At 41.0% G+C, this 19,564-nt stretch overlaps 1 protein-coding gene and 3 long non-coding RNA genes across 4 annotated transcripts; all 4 read left to right on the top strand.

Annotated features, from left to right (window-relative positions):
* The first annotated feature begins 1,344 nt into the window (after window positions 1-1,344).
* Window positions 1,345-2,378, top strand: LOC143509739 (cartilage intermediate layer protein 1-like). Its single transcript, XM_076998566.1, has 5 exons — window positions 1,345-1,479; window positions 1,673-1,706; window positions 1,775-1,795; window positions 1,947-2,118; window positions 2,241-2,378. The coding sequence occupies exons 1-5, from the start codon at window positions 1,468-1,470 to the stop codon at window positions 2,344-2,346; spliced, it is 345 nt and encodes a 114-aa protein (XP_076854681.1). The 5' UTR covers window positions 1,345-1,467; the 3' UTR covers window positions 2,347-2,378.
* Window positions 2,379-5,625: 3,247 nt separating this feature from the next.
* Window positions 5,626-6,267, top strand: LOC143509738 (uncharacterized). The gene is made up of 3 exons (XR_013129758.1): window positions 5,626-5,685; window positions 5,837-6,008; window positions 6,131-6,267. It is a non-coding gene; the product is annotated as an uncharacterized LOC143509738 (long non-coding RNA).
* A 4,334-nt stretch (window positions 6,268-10,601) lies between these two features.
* LOC143509737 (uncharacterized) lies at window positions 10,602-11,657 on the top strand. The gene is made up of 5 exons (XR_013129757.1): window positions 10,602-10,617; window positions 10,730-10,783; window positions 10,953-11,075; window positions 11,227-11,398; window positions 11,521-11,657. It is a non-coding gene; the product is annotated as an uncharacterized LOC143509737 (long non-coding RNA).
* Window positions 11,658-15,981: 4,324 nt separating this feature from the next.
* On the top strand, window positions 15,982-17,037 carry LOC143510366 (uncharacterized). The gene is made up of 5 exons (XR_013129960.1): window positions 15,982-15,997; window positions 16,110-16,163; window positions 16,333-16,455; window positions 16,607-16,778; window positions 16,901-17,037. It is a non-coding gene; the product is annotated as an uncharacterized LOC143510366 (long non-coding RNA).
* Window positions 17,038-19,564: the final 2,527 nt, after the last annotated feature.

Raw genomic sequence — 19,564 nt, 5'->3', positions numbered from 1 at the left:
CCCCCAGTTTTTACGGTTAAAACCAAATATTTAAATAGCGACGAATCTATGTCCCCCCCCACTTTTGAAATCAAAATTACGTCCATGCACACAATGATGAGATTTTTTTTATTCTTCTCATCTTTTCTTTGTTTTTCTATCTCTTTAATTGTTGTTATGGTGACAGGCGTTGGCCAGAATAGGATGGGTTCCCCCGCTGAGTCTTGATTCCTCTCAAGGTTTCTTCCTCATGCTCTTAGGGAGTTTTTCCTTGCCACTGTCGTCGTTGGCTTGCTCACTGGGGGCTTGGACTTGAACACTTGTAAAGCTGCTTTGTGACAACAACTGTTGTAAAAAGTGCTATATAAAAAAATTTGATTGATTGAACAAACCATTAGAACACCTCTGGTATCCATCTTTGTGTGAGATTCTCCCCAAGCGTAACAGGGAAAGAAAGGGAAAATCTGTGGATAAGAATCTTTTTTCTTCTGAAAACAGTTTGTAACTTCTATTGATGAGAAATCTTGCTAACTTCACATAAATGCACATGAAGTCTCTGTTAAAGTTCCTTTAACAAATTGTAGTTCTATACCCACAATGGGGAGCAGAAGGTTTCATGAACTGTATCAATCAAGTATAACCTAATATTCAAGCGTAACGTAAAAGTTCTGCGGTCAAAATTCTCCTTGCATTCTTCTGTTGTGTCCATTTTACTGCCTTTAATTTCATGAGTCATCATTTTGTCATTGGTGACTTGTTCAAAAACATATCAATGTGCACATGCATGCTCTTTTTGAGGACAGACTCATTCACATTACATATATGGCTCATCTGCAATTCAGCTTGTAAAAAATTAAGATAGATTTGATCTGAGCAATATATCAGAATTAAACAATGTGTAGTAAAATGCAAATATTGCACCACATTCTTATAAATAGTAACAGACTTAACATTAATCAAAATAACCAGGTGCAAACCACACAAATCTTTATTCGCCCGCCCATTTTTCTCATTTGTCTAAACTACTCGGTTTTTGACCCTTGAGCCCCGCCCTCATTCTACAAGGGCTAAACCATTCATCCTAGATGGGCAGCTATACAGAGTTACTAATATGCAACATCCTAAATACGTGTCACAATCACTGTTATATTTATATCTATCTATAGCTATTTTCATCTCACTGCTAAGTATAGTCTTTTATCCTAACTTTATTTAATGAATGCCCTTCTACAAACAGGTACATTCAGCATGCTCCCCTGATCCCAGCATCCAAAGGATTCCTCCAGTCCATACAAAAGAGCAGAATGAACCACACCATCATAAAAGTTGACTTTGGGTAAGTGTAGGAGTTATCCTTTATAGTCTAATTTGAGTGATTTTTTTTTTGTTGTTGTTGTTGATGATTATCTGACTTTGGCCTACTGATATCCTGTTTTATTTTTGTAGCTGTGAATTGCGCCAGTTGTGTGTGGATTTAAACCTGCCACCATGAAAGTGTTGGTGAGTAGGTTTTTTTTTTGCTTATACTGATGCTGATTCTTGAAACTGTAAACACCTGTATCAGCATTTTTGTTCCACATTACATTTGCAACAAGCTTTTTGGTTTATTCTTCTTGAGTGATCTTTGCTGGTGTAGAATGTGATGTGTACGTGTTGGGTTATGAATTTATTTTTCTTCTGGATTTTCTTTTAGATTTTCTGTATGATGCTGACCATTCCTAGCGCTGGTAAGTAACCTCTCTTTTACAGAACTCATTGAAATACTTGCACTGAAATACTTTGCTTTGTCTTTCAGCAGCTTTGCTGGACCGCAGGGGTAAGCTCCAATCTGATGTCTTGATTATTTGGGCTACATGTAGCTGGGCAATCAAGCTGACTTGCATACCATGCAGTTTAAAGCTTTCATTTTAAAAGCTTGATGTGATCCTTGTGTCCTGTATCAGTTCTGCTCATCTTCCTCCATCTAGTGTGTTACACTCAGTGGTTTGACTGTGATGACCCTAGTGGGACTGGAGACTGGGAAACACTAGAAAACCTTGAGATGAAATACCCAGGAAAGATTTGCCAAAATCCTTTGGCCATTGAGGCTCAAACCCTCTCTGGTGTACCTGCTCAACAGACAGGACAAGTGATTATACAGTGAGTGTACCTTTTTGAAGAAACGGAATAATTGCCATTGTAAAAATGCACCGCATGTGGAGTAGATTCTAAATGCCGTCAAGCAAGCATATAATACCGTGTTTGTGTTTGTGCTTTGTCAGCCAAGACCTGCTTGTGGGCTTTATTTGCTTGAATTCTCAGCAGAAGAAGAAGCTCTGTCTCGACTATAAGGTGCGCTTTCAATGCCCATGTCGCGTGCCCATGTGAAATCCCTGCAAATTAAATCCCATTGTCTCCAATTGAGTTGTCTTGGTTTTTCATCCATTATGAAAATTGCATGTTCTCGGGGTTTGCTGTGCCAATCACGCAAGGACTCTCCTACCCTCAAGTCTTGTTTCACTAACCTAGCACTTGGGAGCAGCCCCGTCGACAGGGGGGGACAACCGGGTCTGTTGTCTCAGGCCCCAGGGCAAGGGGGGCCTATCAAAGGGCCCAGCAATTTATTTTTTATTTAAAGTCTATAGTTTTAAATAATCTTAATCTGTCATTAATAGAAAATTGTTCTTAAAATAAGCTCAATGGCTAAAAATGTTTTACCTATCTGCATATTTTCCATTAAGTGCGTACACCCCCGCCTCCCACTGAAATGGTTTGATCCAGCACCGATCGTAGCTGGCTGGTACCCGCCCAACAGTGGGAAATATAATGGTGGATAGTTAAAGTAAACAAAAATCTGGAGCGCAGAAAGGAAAAATATTTACCTGACGAATTTTAATGTTGCATTGTGTTCCAGGTTTGAAAAGTGCTCAAGTATTTGAAAATACTTGAAACTGTAACTACTTCGTTTCACAACAAATAGCTGTTTGAATAGTTCTCTTGTATTACGTTAACAAATACGAGCCTCTTGTAATTCCAGGACGAAACATGAGAGAACGTGAAGGCGTTAAGATTGGGCGTTTTGAAAATGAACAACCATTAAATAATGTGATTTTAAAAAGTGAATTATTTCAAGTATATGTATAAATATTTAACTTAAGTTTAACGTTCTGGGAAATATTGAAATGGACCTTGAAAGTGACGTACAAGTGCTTTAATTCCACTTTTATAAAGGTGTATGAACCTGCAAACATGACTTTGTTCATTGCGCTGAAGCGTGGCGTGCGCAAAGTTACAAATTCGAGAGCTGCACGACCTAGCGAATTGACAGCACGTGAGGCGGTGGCAAACTTAAGTTGTTGGGGGGGGGGGGGGGGGGGGGGGTGGCGAACGTAACACTCGTCATGGAGTGTTTTTCCAGTAGCCCTGGAATAAATGCTCCGGTTAAAAATTTAGTCTCGTAAAAATTAAAAAATATTTTTGGCATTTGGGTCCGTATCCAGTTAATCGGGAATGTGATTGGGCCCGGACAGGACGGCGTTCGGGTCCGGATCTGGACCGCGGTCCGCCATTTGGTGACCCCTGTTATATACTATATGACCTAACTCAAGGATTGTCTGCTACAGAGGAAATTCAAATGATGTAAGCGGGGGGCACATGAAACTTTCTTGTCCCGGGCCCCAGCAAGACTGTCAACGGGCCTGCTTGGGAGGGTGTGTTCTCTGCCGTATGGTGCAATACATTTGTGAAATGTAAATCTCTTGAAACCCAGTGTTGTGCAGTACAAATCTGGTACCCACTCTGCTTACTTTTGGTGTATGAGCAAACTTGCCTACCAAGAGGAGTTGCTACAGAATTGTAGATGGGGAGAGTTTGTCAAATTTGCCTTTCTTCAAAGGAAGGAAACCTAGCATGTATGCTAAAGAGAAATGGTGTACATCCAAGTCAGTTGATGCTTGACTATGTTCATGTAGATGTTGAGCTTGTGGTATCAAGATTTGTGCATCTGAATCATGCCCTCACAAGATTACTGATGTCACAAAAGAGCTATATACTATCCTGCTCAAATTACACTTAAATCAGCACAGAATAAGTCCAATTTCAGGGATAAAATCAGAAGCATGAGTGTTAGTCATCTGCTCTAAAATTAACAACTGCATCAGCCTTTCAAGAGTAAGACAACTGGTGGCCACAGATTATTACTCCACCGTTTCTGCCCTATGCCTTAGTGCTGTAGTCGTCTCCCAGCACAATCTTGTGAGCAGGGGCGAAGAATCGGGATATAGGACAAAATTGAAGTTTTCCTTTTGTGCCCAAAGGCCACAAGACCACATCTAATGATAAATCTCGCAGACTACCCCATTACACCTGGCTCAGTAGCCAAGAATCTCGGCGTCACACTCAACTCTGACCTATCATTTGAAAAATACATAGATAATACTACTAGTATAGCTTTTTCTACATCTCCACACCATTGCCAAGCTAAGAAATGCATTATCACAGCATGATTCAGAAAAATTGGTACATGCCTTTGTTGGCTCCAGTTTAGATTTCTGTACCTTATTACTGTGAGGATGCTCATATAGGAATCAAAATAATCTTCAAATAGTTCAAAATGCCACAGCCAGAGTTCTGACTATAATTAGAAAATTTGATCATATCAGGCCAGTCCTATGAGCCCTGCATTGGCTCCCAGTTAAATTATGAAATTCTTCTACTGATTATAAAGTACTGCACAAGCTTGCTCCTGATTACCTCCAGAAACCTATCTCTATTATGAACCACCACGTCCACTAAGATCACAAGGTGCTGGCCTCTTATTAGTTCCAACAATTAATAAGGTAACAGCAGGGGGAAGAGCCTTTTCTTATAAGGCCCCCCGAACTATGGAATAACCTTCCAGAATGTGTACGAGACTGACACGGTCTCAATCTTTAAGTCTAGGTTGAAAACGTACATATTTTGTTTAGCGTTTGGTAATTAATGTGATAGAGGTACTGATGCAGGGGTTCATGGGTGAAGAGTTTTATGGTAAACTGGGGAGCTGATGCTGTCATCCCTTCACTGCACGTGGTCACTCAAGTTTGTGGACGGTGTAGTGAATGGACTCATGAGCCAATATCTCCAAAGTCCGTATTACCTTCTGGTTCTGCCTTTTTAGCTAGGCTATAATAATTTAATTTAATGCCAGAGTTACTGCCACACTCTAGAAATGTTTAAATTTCATCTGTCCCACATATAACAGCAGGGGGAAGAGCCTTTTCTTATAAGGCCCCCCAGCTTTGGAACAACCTTCCAAAATGCGTACGGGACTCTGACACAGTCACAATCTTTAAGTCTAGGTTGAAAACCCACCTTTTTGGTTTAGCGTTTGATAATTAACATCCCCCCCTTAGATAAAGGTACAGATCCAGGGGTTCATAGACGAAGGGTTTTATGGTTGACTGGGGTGCCGGTGCTGTCGTCCTGTCACTGCTCGTGGTCACTCAAGTTTGTTGACAGTGCAGTGGATGGATGCCATTGTCTCAGAATGCCCCCAAGCCTATGCTACCTTCTGGTTCTGCCTTTTTAGCTAGGCTGTAATAGTTTAACTTAATGCCGGAGTTGCTGCCACACTCCAGAAATGTGTTTAATTTCATCTGTCCTCATACAGAGCTAATTTTCCCTGTTTGAAATACTTGCACTGAAATACTTTGCTTTGTCTTTCAGCAGCTTTGCTGGACCGCAGGGGTAAGCTCCAATCTGATGTCTTGATTATTTGGGCTACATGTAGCTGGGCAATCAAGCTGACTTGCATACCATGCAGTTTAAAGCTTTCATTTTAAAAGCTTGATGTGATCCTTGTGTCCTGTATCAGTTCTGCTCATCTTCCTCTATCTAGTGTGTTACACTCAGTGGTTTGACTGTGATGACCCTAGTGGGACTGGAGACTGGGAAACACTAGAAAACCTTGAGATGAAATACCCAGGAAAGATTTGCCAAAATCCTTTGGCCATTGAGGCTCAAACCCTCTCTGGTGTACCTGCTCAACAGACAGGACAAGTGATTATACAGTGAGTGTACCTTTTTGAAGAAACGGATTAATTGCCATTGTAAAAATGCACCGCATGTGGAGTAGATTCTAAATGCCATCAAGCAAGCATATAATACCGTGTTTGTGTTTGTGCTTTGTCAGCCAAGACCTGCTTGTGGGCTTTATTTGCTTGAATTCTCAGCAGAAGAAGAAGCTCTGTCTCGACTACAAGGTGCGCTTTCGATGCCCGTGTCCCTGGCCCTGGGAAATGCCTGCAAATTAAATCCCATTGTCTCCAATTGAGTTGTCTTGGTTTTTCATCCATTATGAAAATTGCATGTTCTCGGGGTTTGCTGTGCCCATCACGCAAGGACTCTCCTCTCTCTTATTATTATTTATTATTATAAGTGATATATAAAAACCATTCTTTAATTCAAAACACAATACTTGTACTTTTTAGAATAAACTACTTGCAATACTTAAGTACAAAAAATGCTGAATACTTCTGTACTTCTACTCAAGTCAAGTTTTTTGATAGAGTACTTTTACTCAAGTATGGGTCTCTAATACTTTATACAACACTGCAAAAGAGCAATATACTACCCTGCTTAAATTGCACTTAAATCAGCACAGAAGTCAAACTTCAGGGATAAAATCGGCAGCATAAGTGTTACTCATCTGCTCTGAAATTAACAACTGCATCAGCCTTTCAAGAGTAAGACAACTGGTGGCCACAGATTATTACTCCACCGTTTCTGCCCTATGCCTTAGTGCTGTAGTTGTGCATTTTCCAAGTGTTTCTCTTTACTGCTGGTATCATGAGGCAGAACCTCAGACAGGTTGTCCAGCTCCTCTAGGGTGGTGCATCCACATGTGCTGTCTCAAGGTTTGCTCGTCTCCCATCACAATCTTGTGAGCAGGAGGGAAGAATCGGGATATAGGACAAAATTGAAGTTTTCCTTTTGTGCCCAAAGGCCACAAGACCACATCTAATGATAAATCTCACAGACTACCCCATTACACCTGGCTCAGTAGCCAAGAATCTCGGCGTCACACTCAACTCTGACCTATCATTTGAAAAATACATAGATAATACTACTAGTATAGCTTTTTCTACATCTCCACACCATTGCCAAGCTAAGAAATGCATTATCACAGCATGATTCAGAAAAATTGGTACATGCCTTTGTTGGCTCCAGTTTAGATTTCTGTACCTTATTACTGTGAGGATGCTCATATAGGAATCAAAATAATCTTCAAATAGTTCAAAATGCCACAGCCAGAGTTCTGACTATAATTAGAAAATTTGATCATATCAGGCCAGTCCTATGAGCCCTGCATTGGCTCCCAGTTAAATTATGAAATTCTTCTACTGATTATAAAGTACTGCACAAGCTTGCTCCTGATTACCTCCAGAAACCTATCTCTATTATGAACCACCACGTCCACTAAGATCACAAGGTGCTGGCCTCTTATTAGTTCCAACAATTAATAAGGTAACAGCAGGGGGAAGAGCCTTTTCTTATAAGGCCCCCCGAACTATGGAATAACCTTCCAGAATGTGTACGAGACTGACATGGTCTCAATCTTTAAGTCTAGGTTGAAAACGTACATATTTTGTTTAGCGTTTGGTAATTAATGTGATAGAGGTACTGATGCAGGGGTTCATGGGTGAAGAGTTTTATGGTAAACTGGGGAGCTGATGCTGTCATCCCTTCACTGCACGTGGTCACTCAAGTTTGTGGACGGTGTAGTGAATGGACTCATGAGCCAATATCTCCAAAGTCCGTATTACCTTCTGGTTCTGCCTTTTTAGCTAGGCTATAATAATTTAATTTAATGCCAGAGTTACTGCCACACTCTAGAAATGTTTAAATTTCATCTGTCCCACATATAACAGCAGGGGGAAGAGCCTTTTCTTATAAGGCCCCCCAGCTTTGGAACAACCTTCCAAAATGCGTACGGGACTCTGACACAGTCACAATCTTTAAGTCTAGGTTGAAAACCCACCTTTTTGGTTTAGCGTTTGATAATTAACATACCCCCCTTAGATAAAGGTACAGATCCAGGGGTTCATAGACGAAGGGTTTTATGGTTGACTGGGGTGCTGGTGCTGTCGTCCTGTCACTGCTCGTGGTCACTCAAGTTTGTTGACAGTGCAGTGGATGGATGCCATTGTCTCAGAATGCCCCCAAGCCTATGCTACCTTCTGGTTCTGCCTTTTTAGCTAGGCTGTAATAGTTTAACTTAATGCCGGAGTTGCTGCCACACTCCAGAAATGTGTTTAATTTCATCTGTCCTCATACAGAGCTAATTTTCCCTGTTTTATTTTCTCCACATGGCTGCCCGCCTGCTCGAGGAAAAATGAGATGAGGAGAGACAAGCGAGTTATCCAGTGCCAGCCACCTACTGCCTGACCGGATAAGCCTACACCATGATGGACAATACTACATCTTTTCCTTTTCTTTATTTCTTTCTGTCTAAATTGTTGTTGTCATGGTGACCGGTGTCGGCCAGAGGAGGATGGGTTCCCCCCCTGAGTCTTGGTTCTTCTCAAGGTTTCTTCCTCATGCAAAAAACTAGGGAGTTTTTCCTTGCCACTGTCGCCCTTGGCTTGCTCACTGGGGGCTAGGACTCGGCACTTGTAAAGCTGCTTTGTGACAACAACTGTTGTAAAAAGCGCTATATAAATAAAATTTGATTGATTGATTGATATGATCCCATACAGAGCTAATTTTCCCAGTTTTCTTTTCTGTATGTCTGCCCACCTTCCAGAGAAATACTGAGACAAGGAGAGAAGAGCCTTTTCCAAGATTCATCCTGGGCCAGCCACCTCCTGCCTAACCAGCTATGATGAAGGATCAACCCACTTCCCTGACTAACTAGTTGTGGATGAAGGATAAACCCACTGCCCTGGACCCTCTCACCGCCACAAATTCTCCCCGAATTCTCCCCGGACTACTATTACCATCAAGACGTTTAGGACTGAATAGGAATTACATAGAGAACTCATGTATATAAATGCTAGTGGTGGGCCGTTAACGGCGTTCGATAATGTGATACTCTTATCGGGCGATATAAAAAAAAATATCGCCGTTAATCTATTCTTAAAGTTGGGTTGGGAACTGGGTCAAAATAGGTAAGCAAACTGATGACATCCACCTTGATAGTTTAGCTCGATTGTATTCCTAACCAAATTGCACAGTAGGGGGCGAGAACGAGTTTTCAAACCTGTGAATTACCACCCACAACAAATCGCACGAGTGCTTACATGGATGCAGCCACGAAGCCGCCAGGTTTGCTTCATGGAAAATTCATTTTTAAGAAGCTTCCTAATGGAGACATTGACAAGACTAAAGTTGTTTGCACCTTATGCAATGCGGGATTAGTTTATTGTAGGAGTTTTACCAGTCTGACGTACCATTTAAACGCAAAGCACCCGTTTGCTAATGCTTCTGACGCTGGGTCAAGCACTGATGCAGCCCAGGGGAAGAGTCGCAGCAGGGGAAGAGGTTCCCCCGCTGAGTCTTGGTTCCTCTCAAGGTTTCTTCCTCATCCTCTTAGGGAGTTTTTCCTTGCCACTGTCGCCGTTGGCTTGCTCACTGGGGGCTTGGACTTGAACGCTTGTAAAGCTGTTTTGTGACAACAACTGTTGTAAAAATTGCTATATAAAAAATTTTGATTGATTGAACAAACCATTAGAACACCTCTGGTATCCATCTTTGTGTGAGATTCTCCCCAAGCGTAACAGGGGAAGAAAGAGAAAATCTGTGGATAAGAATCTTTTTTCTTCTGAAAACACAGTTTGTAACTCCCATTGATGAGAAATCTTGCTAACTTCACATAAATGCACATGAAGTCTCTGTTAAAGTTCCTTTAACAAATTGTAGTTCTATACCCACAATGGGGAGCAGAATGTTTCATGAACTGTATCAATCAAGTATAACCTAATATTCAAGCGTAATGTAAAACAAGTTCTGCGGTCAAAATTCTCCTTGCATTCTTCTGTTGTGTCCATTTTACTGCCTTTAATTTCATGAGTCATCATTTTGTCATTGGTGACTTGTTCAAAAACATATCAATGTGCACATGCATGCTCTTTTTGAGGACAGACTCATTCACATTACATATATGGCTCATCTGCAATTCAGCTTGTAAAAAATTAAGATAGATTTGATCTGAGCAATATATCAGAATTAAACAATGTGTAGTAAAATGCAAATATTGCACCACATTCTTATAAATAGTAACAGACTTAACATTAATCAAAATAACCATGTGCAAACCACACAAATATTTATTCCCCCCGCCCATTTTTCTCATTTGTCTAAACTACTCGGTTTTTGCCCCTTGAGCCCCGACCTCATTCTACAAGGGCTAAACCATTCATCCTAGATGGACAGGTATACAGAGTTACCAATATGCAACATCCTAAATACGTGTCACAATCACTGTTATATTTACATCTATCTATAGCTATTTTCTCTATCTCACTGCTAAGTATAGTTTTTTATCCTAACTTTATTTAATGAATGCCCTTCTACAAACAGGTACATTCAGCATGCTCCCCTGATCCCAGAACTCAAAGGATTCCTCCAGTCCATACAAAAGAGCAGAATGGACCACACCGTTACAACCGTTGACTTTGGGTAAGTGTAGGACTTTTTTATTTATTTAAATAACCTAATTTGTGTGATTTTTTTTGTTATTGATGATGATGCTCTGGCTTATGCCTACTGATATCATGTTTTATTTGTGTAGCTGTGTATTGTGCCAGTGGTGTGTAGATTTAAACCTGCCACCATGAAGGTGTTGGTGAGTCGGATTTTTTGCTTATACTGATGCTGATTTTTGAAACTGTAAACACCTGTATCGGCTTTTTTGGTCAACATTACATTTGTTACAAGCTTTTTGGTTTATTCTTCTTGTGTGATCTGTAACTGTTGGGTTATGAATTTAATTTTTTTTCTGGGTTTTATTTTAGATTCTCTGTATGATGCTGACCATTCCTAGCACTGGTAAGTAACCTCTCTTTTACAGAACTCATTGAAATACTTGCACTGAAATACTTTGCTTTGTCTTTCAGCAGCTTTGCTGGACCGCAGGGGTAAGCTCCAATCTGATGTCTTGATTATTTGGGCTACATGTAGCTGGGCAATCAAGCTGACTTGCATACCATGCAGTTTAAAGCTTTCATTTTAAAAGCTTGATGTGATCCTTGTGTCCTGTATCAGTTCTGCTCATCTTCCTCTATCTAGTGTGTTACACTCAGTGGTTTGACTGTGATGACCCTAGTGGGACTGGAGACTGGGAAACACTAGAAAACCTTGAGATGAAATACCCAGGAAAGATTTGCCAAAATCCTTTGGCCATTGAGGCTCAAACCCTCTCTGGTGTACCTGCTCAACAGACAGGACAAGTGATTATACAGTGAGTGTACCTTTTTGAAGAAACTGATTAATTGCCATTGTAAAAATGCAGCGCATGTGGAGTAGATTCTAAATGCCATCAAGCAAGCATATAATACCGTGTTTGTGTTTGTGCTTTGTCAGCCAAGACCTGCTTGTGGGCTTTATTTGCTTGAATTCTCAGCAGAAGAAGAAGCTCTGTCTCGACTACAAGGTGCGCTTTCGATGCCCGTGTCCCTGGCCCTGGGAAATGCCTGCAAATTAAATCCCATTGTCTCCAATTGAGTTGTCTTGGTTTTTCATCCATTATGAAAATTGCATGTTCTCGGGGTTTGCTGTGCCCATCACGCAAGGACTCTCCTCTCTCTTATTATTATAAGTGATATATAAAAACCATTCTTTAATTCAAAACACAATACTTGTACTTTTTAGAATAAACTACTTGCAATACTTAAGTACAAAAAATGCTGAATACTTCTGTACTTCTACTCAAGTCAAGTTTTTTGATAGAGTACTTTTACTCAAGTATGGGTCTCTAATACTTTATACAACACTGCAAAAGAGCAATATACTACCCTGCTCAAATTGCACTTAAATCAGCACAGAAGTCAAACTTCAGGGATAAAATCGGCAGCATAAGTGTTACTCATCTGCTCTGAAATTAACAACTGCATCAGCCTTTCAAGAGTAAGACAACTGGTGGCCACAGATTATTACTCCACCGTTTCTGCCCTATGCCTTAGTGCTGTAGTTGTGCATTTTCCAAGTGTTTCTCTTTACTGCTGGTATCATGAGGCAGAACCTCAGACAGGTTGTCCAGCTCCTCTAGGGTGGTGCATCCACACGTGCTGTCTCAAGGAGGTTTGCTCATCTCCCATCACAATCTTGTGAGCAGGAGGGAAGAATCGGGATATAGGACAAAATTGAAGTTTTCCTTTTGTGCCCAAAGGCCACAAGACCACATCTAATGATAAATCTCGCAGACTACCCCATTACACCTGGCTCAGTAGCCAAGAATCTCGGCGTCACACTCAACTCTGACCTATCATTTGAAAAATACATAGATAATACTACTAGTATAGCTTTTTCTACATCTCCACACCATTGCCAAGCTAAGAAATGCATTATCACAGCATGATTCAGAAAAATTGGTACATGCCTTTGTTGGCTCCAGTTTAGATTTCTGTACCTTATTACTGTGAGGATGCTCATATAGGAATCAAAATAATCTTCAAATAGTTCAAAATGCCACAGCCAGAGTTCTGACTATAATTAGAAAATTTGATCATATCAGGCCAGTCCTATGAGCCCTGCATTGTCTCCCAGTTAAATTATGAAATTCTTCTACTGATTATAAAGTACTGCACAAGCTTGCTCCTGATTACCTCCAGAAACCTATCTCTATTATGAACCACCACGTCCACTAAGATCACAAGGTGCTGGCCTCTTATTAGTTCCAACAACTAATAAGGTAACAGCAGGGGGAAGAGCCTTTTCTTATAAGGCCCCCCGAACTATGGAATAACCTTCCAGAATGTGTACGAGACTGACACGGTCTCAATCTTTAAGTCTAGGTTGAAAACGTACATATTTTGTTTAGCGTTTGGTAATTAATGTGATAGAGGTACTGATGCAGGGGTTCATGGGTGAAGAGTTTTATGGTAAACTGGGGAGCTGATGCTGTCATCCCTTCACTGCACGTGGTCACTCAAGTTTGTGGACGGTGTAGTGAATGGACTCATGAGCCAATATCTCCAAAGTCCATATTACCTTCTGGTTCTGCCTTTTTAGCTAGGCTATAATAATTTAATTTAATGCCAGAGTTACTGCCACACTCTAGAAATGTTTAAATTTCATCTGTCCCACATATAACAGCAGGGGGAAGAGCCTTTTCTTATAAGGCCCCCCAGCTTTGGAACAACCTTCCAAAATGCGTACGGGACTCTGACACAGTCACAATCTTTAAGTCTAGGTTGAAATCCCACCTTTTTGGTTTAGCGTTTGATAATTAACATACCCCCCTTAGATAAAGGTACAGATCCAGGGGTTCATAGACGAAGGGTTTTATGGTTGACTGGGGTGCCGGTGCTGTCGTCCTGTCACTGCTCGTGGTCACTCAAGTTTGTTGACAGTGCAGTGGATGGATGCCATTGTCTCAGAATGCCCCCAAGCCTATGCTACCTTCTGGTTCTGCCTTTTTAGCTAGGCTGTAATAGTTTAACTTAATGCCGGAGTTGCTGCCACACTCCAGAAATGTGTTTAATTTCATCTGTCCTCATACAGAGCTAATTTTCCCTGTTTTATTTTCTCCACATGGCTGCCCGCCTGCTCGAGGAAAAATGAGATGAGGAGAGACAAGCGAGGTATCCAGTGCCAGCCACCTACTGCCTGACCGGATAAGCCTACACCATGATGGACAATACTACATCTTTTCCTTTTCTTTATTTCTTTCTGTCTAAATTGTTGTTGTCATGGTGACCGGTGTCGGCCAGAGGAGGATGGGTTCCCCCCCTGAGTCTTGGTTCTTCTCAAGGTTTCTTCCTCATGCAAAAAACTAGGGAGTTTTTCCTTGCCACTGTCGCCCTTGGCTTGCTCACTGGGGGCTAGGACTCGGCACTTGTAAAGCTGCTTTGTGACAACAACTGTTGTAAAAAGCGCTATATAAATAAAATTTGATTGATTGATTGATATGATCCCATACAGAGCTAATTTTCCCAGTTTTCTTTTCTGTATGTCTGCCCACCTTCCAGAGAAATACTGAGACAAGGAGAGAAGAGCCTTTTCCAAGATTCATCCTGGGCCAGCCACCTCCTGCCTAACCAGCTATGATGAAGGATCAACCCACTTCCCTGACTAACTAGTTGTGGATGAAGGATAAACCCACTGCCCTGGACCCTCTCACCGCCACAAATTCTCCCCGAATTCTCCCCGGACTACTATTACCATCAAGACGTTTAGGACTGAATAGGAATTACATAGAGAACTCATGTATATAAATGCTAGTGGTGGGCCGTTAACGGCGTTCGATAATGTGATACTCTTATCGGGCGATATAAAAAAAAATATCGCCGTTAATCTATTCTTAAAGTTGGGTTGGGAACTGGGTCAAAATAGGTAAGCAAACTGATGACATCCACCTTGATAGTTTAGCTCGATTGTATTCCTAACCAAATTGCACAGTAGGGGGCGAGAACGAGTTTTCAAACCTGTGAATTACCACCCACAACAAATCGCACGAGTGCTTACATGGATGCAGCCACGAAGCCGCCAGGTTTGCTTCATGGAAAATTCATTTTTAAGAAGCTTCCTAATGGAGACATTGACAAGACTAAAGTTGTTTGCACCTTATGCAATGCGGGATTAGTTTATTGTAGGAGTTTTACCAGTCTGACGTACCATTTAAACGCAAAGCACCCGTTTGCTAATGCTTCTGACGCTGGGTCAAGCACTGATGCAGCCCAGGGGAAGAGTCGCAGCAGGGGAAGAGGTTCCCCCGCTGAGTCTTGGTTCCTCTCAAGGTTTCTTCCTCATCCTCTTAGGGAGTTTTTCCTTGCCACTGTCGCCGTTGGCTTGCTCACTGGGGGCTTGGACTTGAACGCTTGTAAAGCTGTTTTGTGACAACAACTGTTGTAAAAATTGCTATATAAAAAATTTTGATTGATTGAACAAACCATTAGAACACCTCTGGTATCCATCTTTGTGTGAGATTCTCCCCAAGCGTAACAGGGGAAGAAAGAGAAAATCTGTGGATAAGAATCTTTTTTCTTCTGAAAACACAGTTTGTAACTCCCATTGATGAGAAATCTTGCTAACTTCACATAAATGCACATGAAGTCTCTGTTAAAGTTCCTTTAACAAATTGTAGTTCTATACCCACAATGGGGAGCAGAATGTTTCATGAACTGTATCAATCAAGTATAACCTAATATTCAAGCGTAATGTAAAACAAGTTCTGCGGTCAAAATTCTCCTTGCATTCTTCTGTTGTGTCCATTTTACTGCCTTTAATTTCATGAGTCATCATTTTGTCATTGGTGACTTGTTCAAAAACATATCAATGTGCACATGCATGCTCTTTTTGAGGACAGACTCATTCACATTACATATATGGCTCATCTGCAATTAAGCTTGTAAAAAATTAAGATTTGATCTGAGCAATATATCAGAATTAAAACAATGTGTAGTAAAATGCAAATATTGCACCACATTCTTATAAATAGTAACAGACTTAACATTAATCAAAATAACCAGGTGCAAACCACACAAATATTTATTCCCCCCGCCCATTTTTCTCATTTGTCTAAACTACTCGGTTTTTGCCCCTTGAGCCCCGACCTCATTCTACAAGGGCTAAACCATTCATCCTAGATGGACAGGTATACAGAGTTACCAATATGCAACATCCTAAATACGTGTCACAATCACTGTTATATTTACATCTATCTATAGCTATTTTCTCTATCTCACTGCTAAGTATAGTTTTTTATCCTAACTTTATTTAATGAATGCCCTTCTACAAACAGGTACATTCAGCATGCTCCCCTGATCCCAGAACTCAAAGGATTCCTCCAGTCCATACAAAAGAGCAGAATGGACCACACCGTTACAACCGTTGACTTTGGGTAAGTGTAGGACTTTTTTATTTATTTAAATAACCTAATTTGTGTGATTTTTTTTGTTATTGATGATGATGCTCTGGCTTATGCCTACTGATATCATGTTTTATTTGTGTAGCTGTGTATTGTGCCAGTGGTGTGTAGATTTAAACCTGCCACCATGAAGGTGTTGGTGAGTCGGATTTTTTGCTTATACTGATGCTGATTTTTGAAACTGTAAACACCTGTATCGGCTTTTTTGGTCAACATTACATTTGTTACAAGCTTTTTGGTTTATTCTTCTTGTGTGATCTGTAACTGTTGGGTTATGAATTTAATTTTTTTTCTGGGTTTTATTTTAGATTCTCTGTATGATGCTGACCATTCCTAGCACTGGTAAGTAACCTCTCTTTTACAGAACTCATTGAAATACTTGCACTGAAATACTTTGCTTTGTCTTTCAGCAGCTTTGCTGGACCGCAGGGGTAAGCTCCAATCTGATGTCTTGATTATTTGGGCTACATGTAGCTGGGCAATCAAGCTGACTTGCATACCATGCAGTTTAAAGCTTTCATTTTAAAAGCTTGATGTGATCCTTGTGTCCTGTATCAGTTCTGCTCATCTTCCTCTATCTAGTGTGTTACACTCAGTGGTTTGACTGTGATGACCCTAGTGGGACTGGAGACTGGGAAACACTAGAAAACCTTGAGATGAAATACCCAGGAAAGATTTGCCAAAATCCTTTGGCCATTGAGGCTCAAACCCTCTCTGGTGTACCTGCTCAACAGACAGGACAAGTGATTATACAGTGAGTGTACCTTTTTGAAGAAACTGATTAATTGCCATTGTAAAAATGCAGCGCATGTGGAGTAGATTCTAAATGCCATCAAGCAAGCATATAATACCGTGTTTGTGTTTGTGCTTTGTCAGCCAAGACCTGCTTGTGGGCTTTATTTGCTTGAATTCTCAGCAGAAGAAGAAGCTCTGTCTCGACTACAAGGTGCGCTTTCGATGCCCGTGTCCCTGGCCCTGGGAAATGCCTGCAAATTAAATCCCATTGTCTCCAATTGAGTTGTCTTGGTTTTTCATCCATTATGAAAATTGCATGTTCTCGGGGTTTGCTGTGCCCATCACGCAAGGACTCTCCTCTCTCTTATTATTATTTATTATTATAAGTGATATATAAAAACCATTCTTTAATTCAAAACACAATACTTGTACTTTTTAGAATAAACTACTTGCAATACTTAAGTACAAAAAATGCTGAATACTTCTGTACTTCTACTCAAGTTTTTTGATAGAGTACTTTTACTCAAGTATGGGTCTCTAATACTTTATACAACACTGCAAAAGAGCAATATACTACCCTGCTTAAATTGCACTTAAATCAGCACAGAAGTCAAACTTCAGGGATAAAATCGGCAGCATAAGTGTTACTCATCTGCTCTGAAATTAACAACTGCATCAGCCTTTCAAGAGTAAGACAACTGGTGGCCACAGATTATTACTCCACCGTTTCTGCCCTATGCCTTAGTGCTGTAGTTGTGCATTTTCCAAGTGTTTCTCTTTACTGCTGGTATCATGAGGCAGAACCTCAGACAGGTTGTCCAGCTCCTCTAGGGTGGTGCATCCACATGTGCTGTCTCAAGGTTTGCTCGTCTCCCATCACAATCTTGTGAGCAGGAGGGAAGAATCGGGATATAGGACAAAATTGAAGTTTTCCTTTTGTGCCCAAAGGCCACAAGACCACATCTAATGATAAATCTCACAGACTACCCCATTACACCTGGCTCAGTAGCCAAGAATCTCGGCGTCACACTCAACTCTGACCTATCATTTGAAAAATACATAGATAATACTACTAGTATAGCTTTTTCTACATCTCCACACCATTGCCAAGCTAAGAAATGCATTATCACAGCATGATTCAGAAAAATTGGTACATGCCTTTGTTGGCTCCAGTTTAGATTTCTGTACCTTATTACTGTGAGGATGCTCATATAGGAATCAAAATAATCTTCAAATAGTTCAAAATGCCACAGCCAGAGTTCTGACTATAATTAGAAAATTTGATCATATCAGGCCAGTCCTATGAGCCCTGCATTGGCTCCCAGTTAAATTATGAAATTCTTCTACTGATTATAAAGTACTGCACAAGCTTGCTCCTGATTACCTCCAGAAACCTATCTCTATTATGAACCACCACGTCCACTAAGATCACAAGGTGCTGGCCTCTTATTAGTTCCAACAATTAATAAGGTAACAGCAGGGGGAAGAGCCTTTTCTTATAAGGCCCCCCGAAATATGGAATAACCTTCCAGAATGTGTACGAGACTGACACGGTCTCAATCTTTAAGTCTAGGTTGAAAACGTACATATTTTGTTTAGCGTTTGGTAATTAATGTGATAGAGGTACTGATGCAGGGGTTCATGGGTGAAGAGTTTTATGGTAAACTGGGGAGCTGATGCTGTCATCCCTTCACTGCACGTGGTCACTCAAGTTTGTGGACGGTGTAGTGAATGGACTCATGAGCCAATATCTCCAAAGTCCGTATTACCTTCTGGTTCTGCCTTTTTAGCTAGGCTATAATAATTTAATTTAATGCCAGAGTTACTGCCACACTCTAGAAATGTTTAAATTTCATCTGTCCCACATATAACAGCAGGGGGAAGAGCCTTTTCTTATAAGGCCCCCCAGCTTTGGAACAACCTTCCAAAATGCGTACGGGACTCTGACACAGTCACAATCTTTAAGTCTAGGTTGAAATCCCACCTTTTTGGTTTAGCGTTTGATAATTAACATCCCCCCCTTAGATAAAGGTACAGATCCAGGGGTTCATAGACGAAGGGTTTTATGGTTGACTGGGGTGCCGGTGCTGTCGTCCTGTCACTGCTCGTGGTCACTCAAGTTTGTTGACAGTGCAGTGGATGGATGCCATTGTCTCAGAATGCCCCCAAGCCTATGCTACCTTCTGGTTCTGCCTTTTTAGCTAGGCTGTAATAGTTTAACTTAATGCCGGAGTTGCTGCCACACTCCAGAAATGTGTTTAATTTCATCTGTCCTCATACAGAGCTAATTTTCCCTGTTTTATTTTCTCCACATGGCTGCCCGCCTGCTCGAGGAAAAATGAGATGAGGAGAGACAAGCGAGTTATCCAGTGCCAGCCACCTACTGCCTGACCGGATAAGCCTACACCATGATGGACAATACTACATCTTTTCCTTTTCTTTATTTCTTTCTGTCTAAATTGTTGTTGTCATGGTGACCGGTGTCGGCCAGAGGAGGATGGGTTCCCCCCCTGAGTCTTGGTTCTTCTCAAGGTTTCTTCCTCATGCAAAAAACTAGGGAGTTTTTCCTTGCCACTGTCGCCCTTGGCTTGCTCACTGGGGGCTAGGACTCGGCACTTGTAAAGCTGCTTTGTGACAACAACTGTTGTAAAAAGCGCTATATAAATAAAATTTGATTGATTGATTGATATGATCCCATACAGAGCTAATTTTCCCAGTTTTCTTTTCTGTATGTCTGCCCACCTTCCAGAGAAATACTGAGACAAGGAGAGAAGAGCCTTTTCCAAGATTCATCCTGGGCCAGCC

The sequence above is a fragment of the Brachyhypopomus gauderio genome, chromosome 3, assembly GCF_052324685.1.
Source record: "Brachyhypopomus gauderio isolate BG-103 chromosome 3, BGAUD_0.2, whole genome shotgun sequence".
Lineage (NCBI taxonomy): Eukaryota > Metazoa > Chordata > Actinopteri > Gymnotiformes > Hypopomidae > Brachyhypopomus > Brachyhypopomus gauderio.
This window is presented reverse-complemented; position numbering and strand designations above follow the sequence as displayed.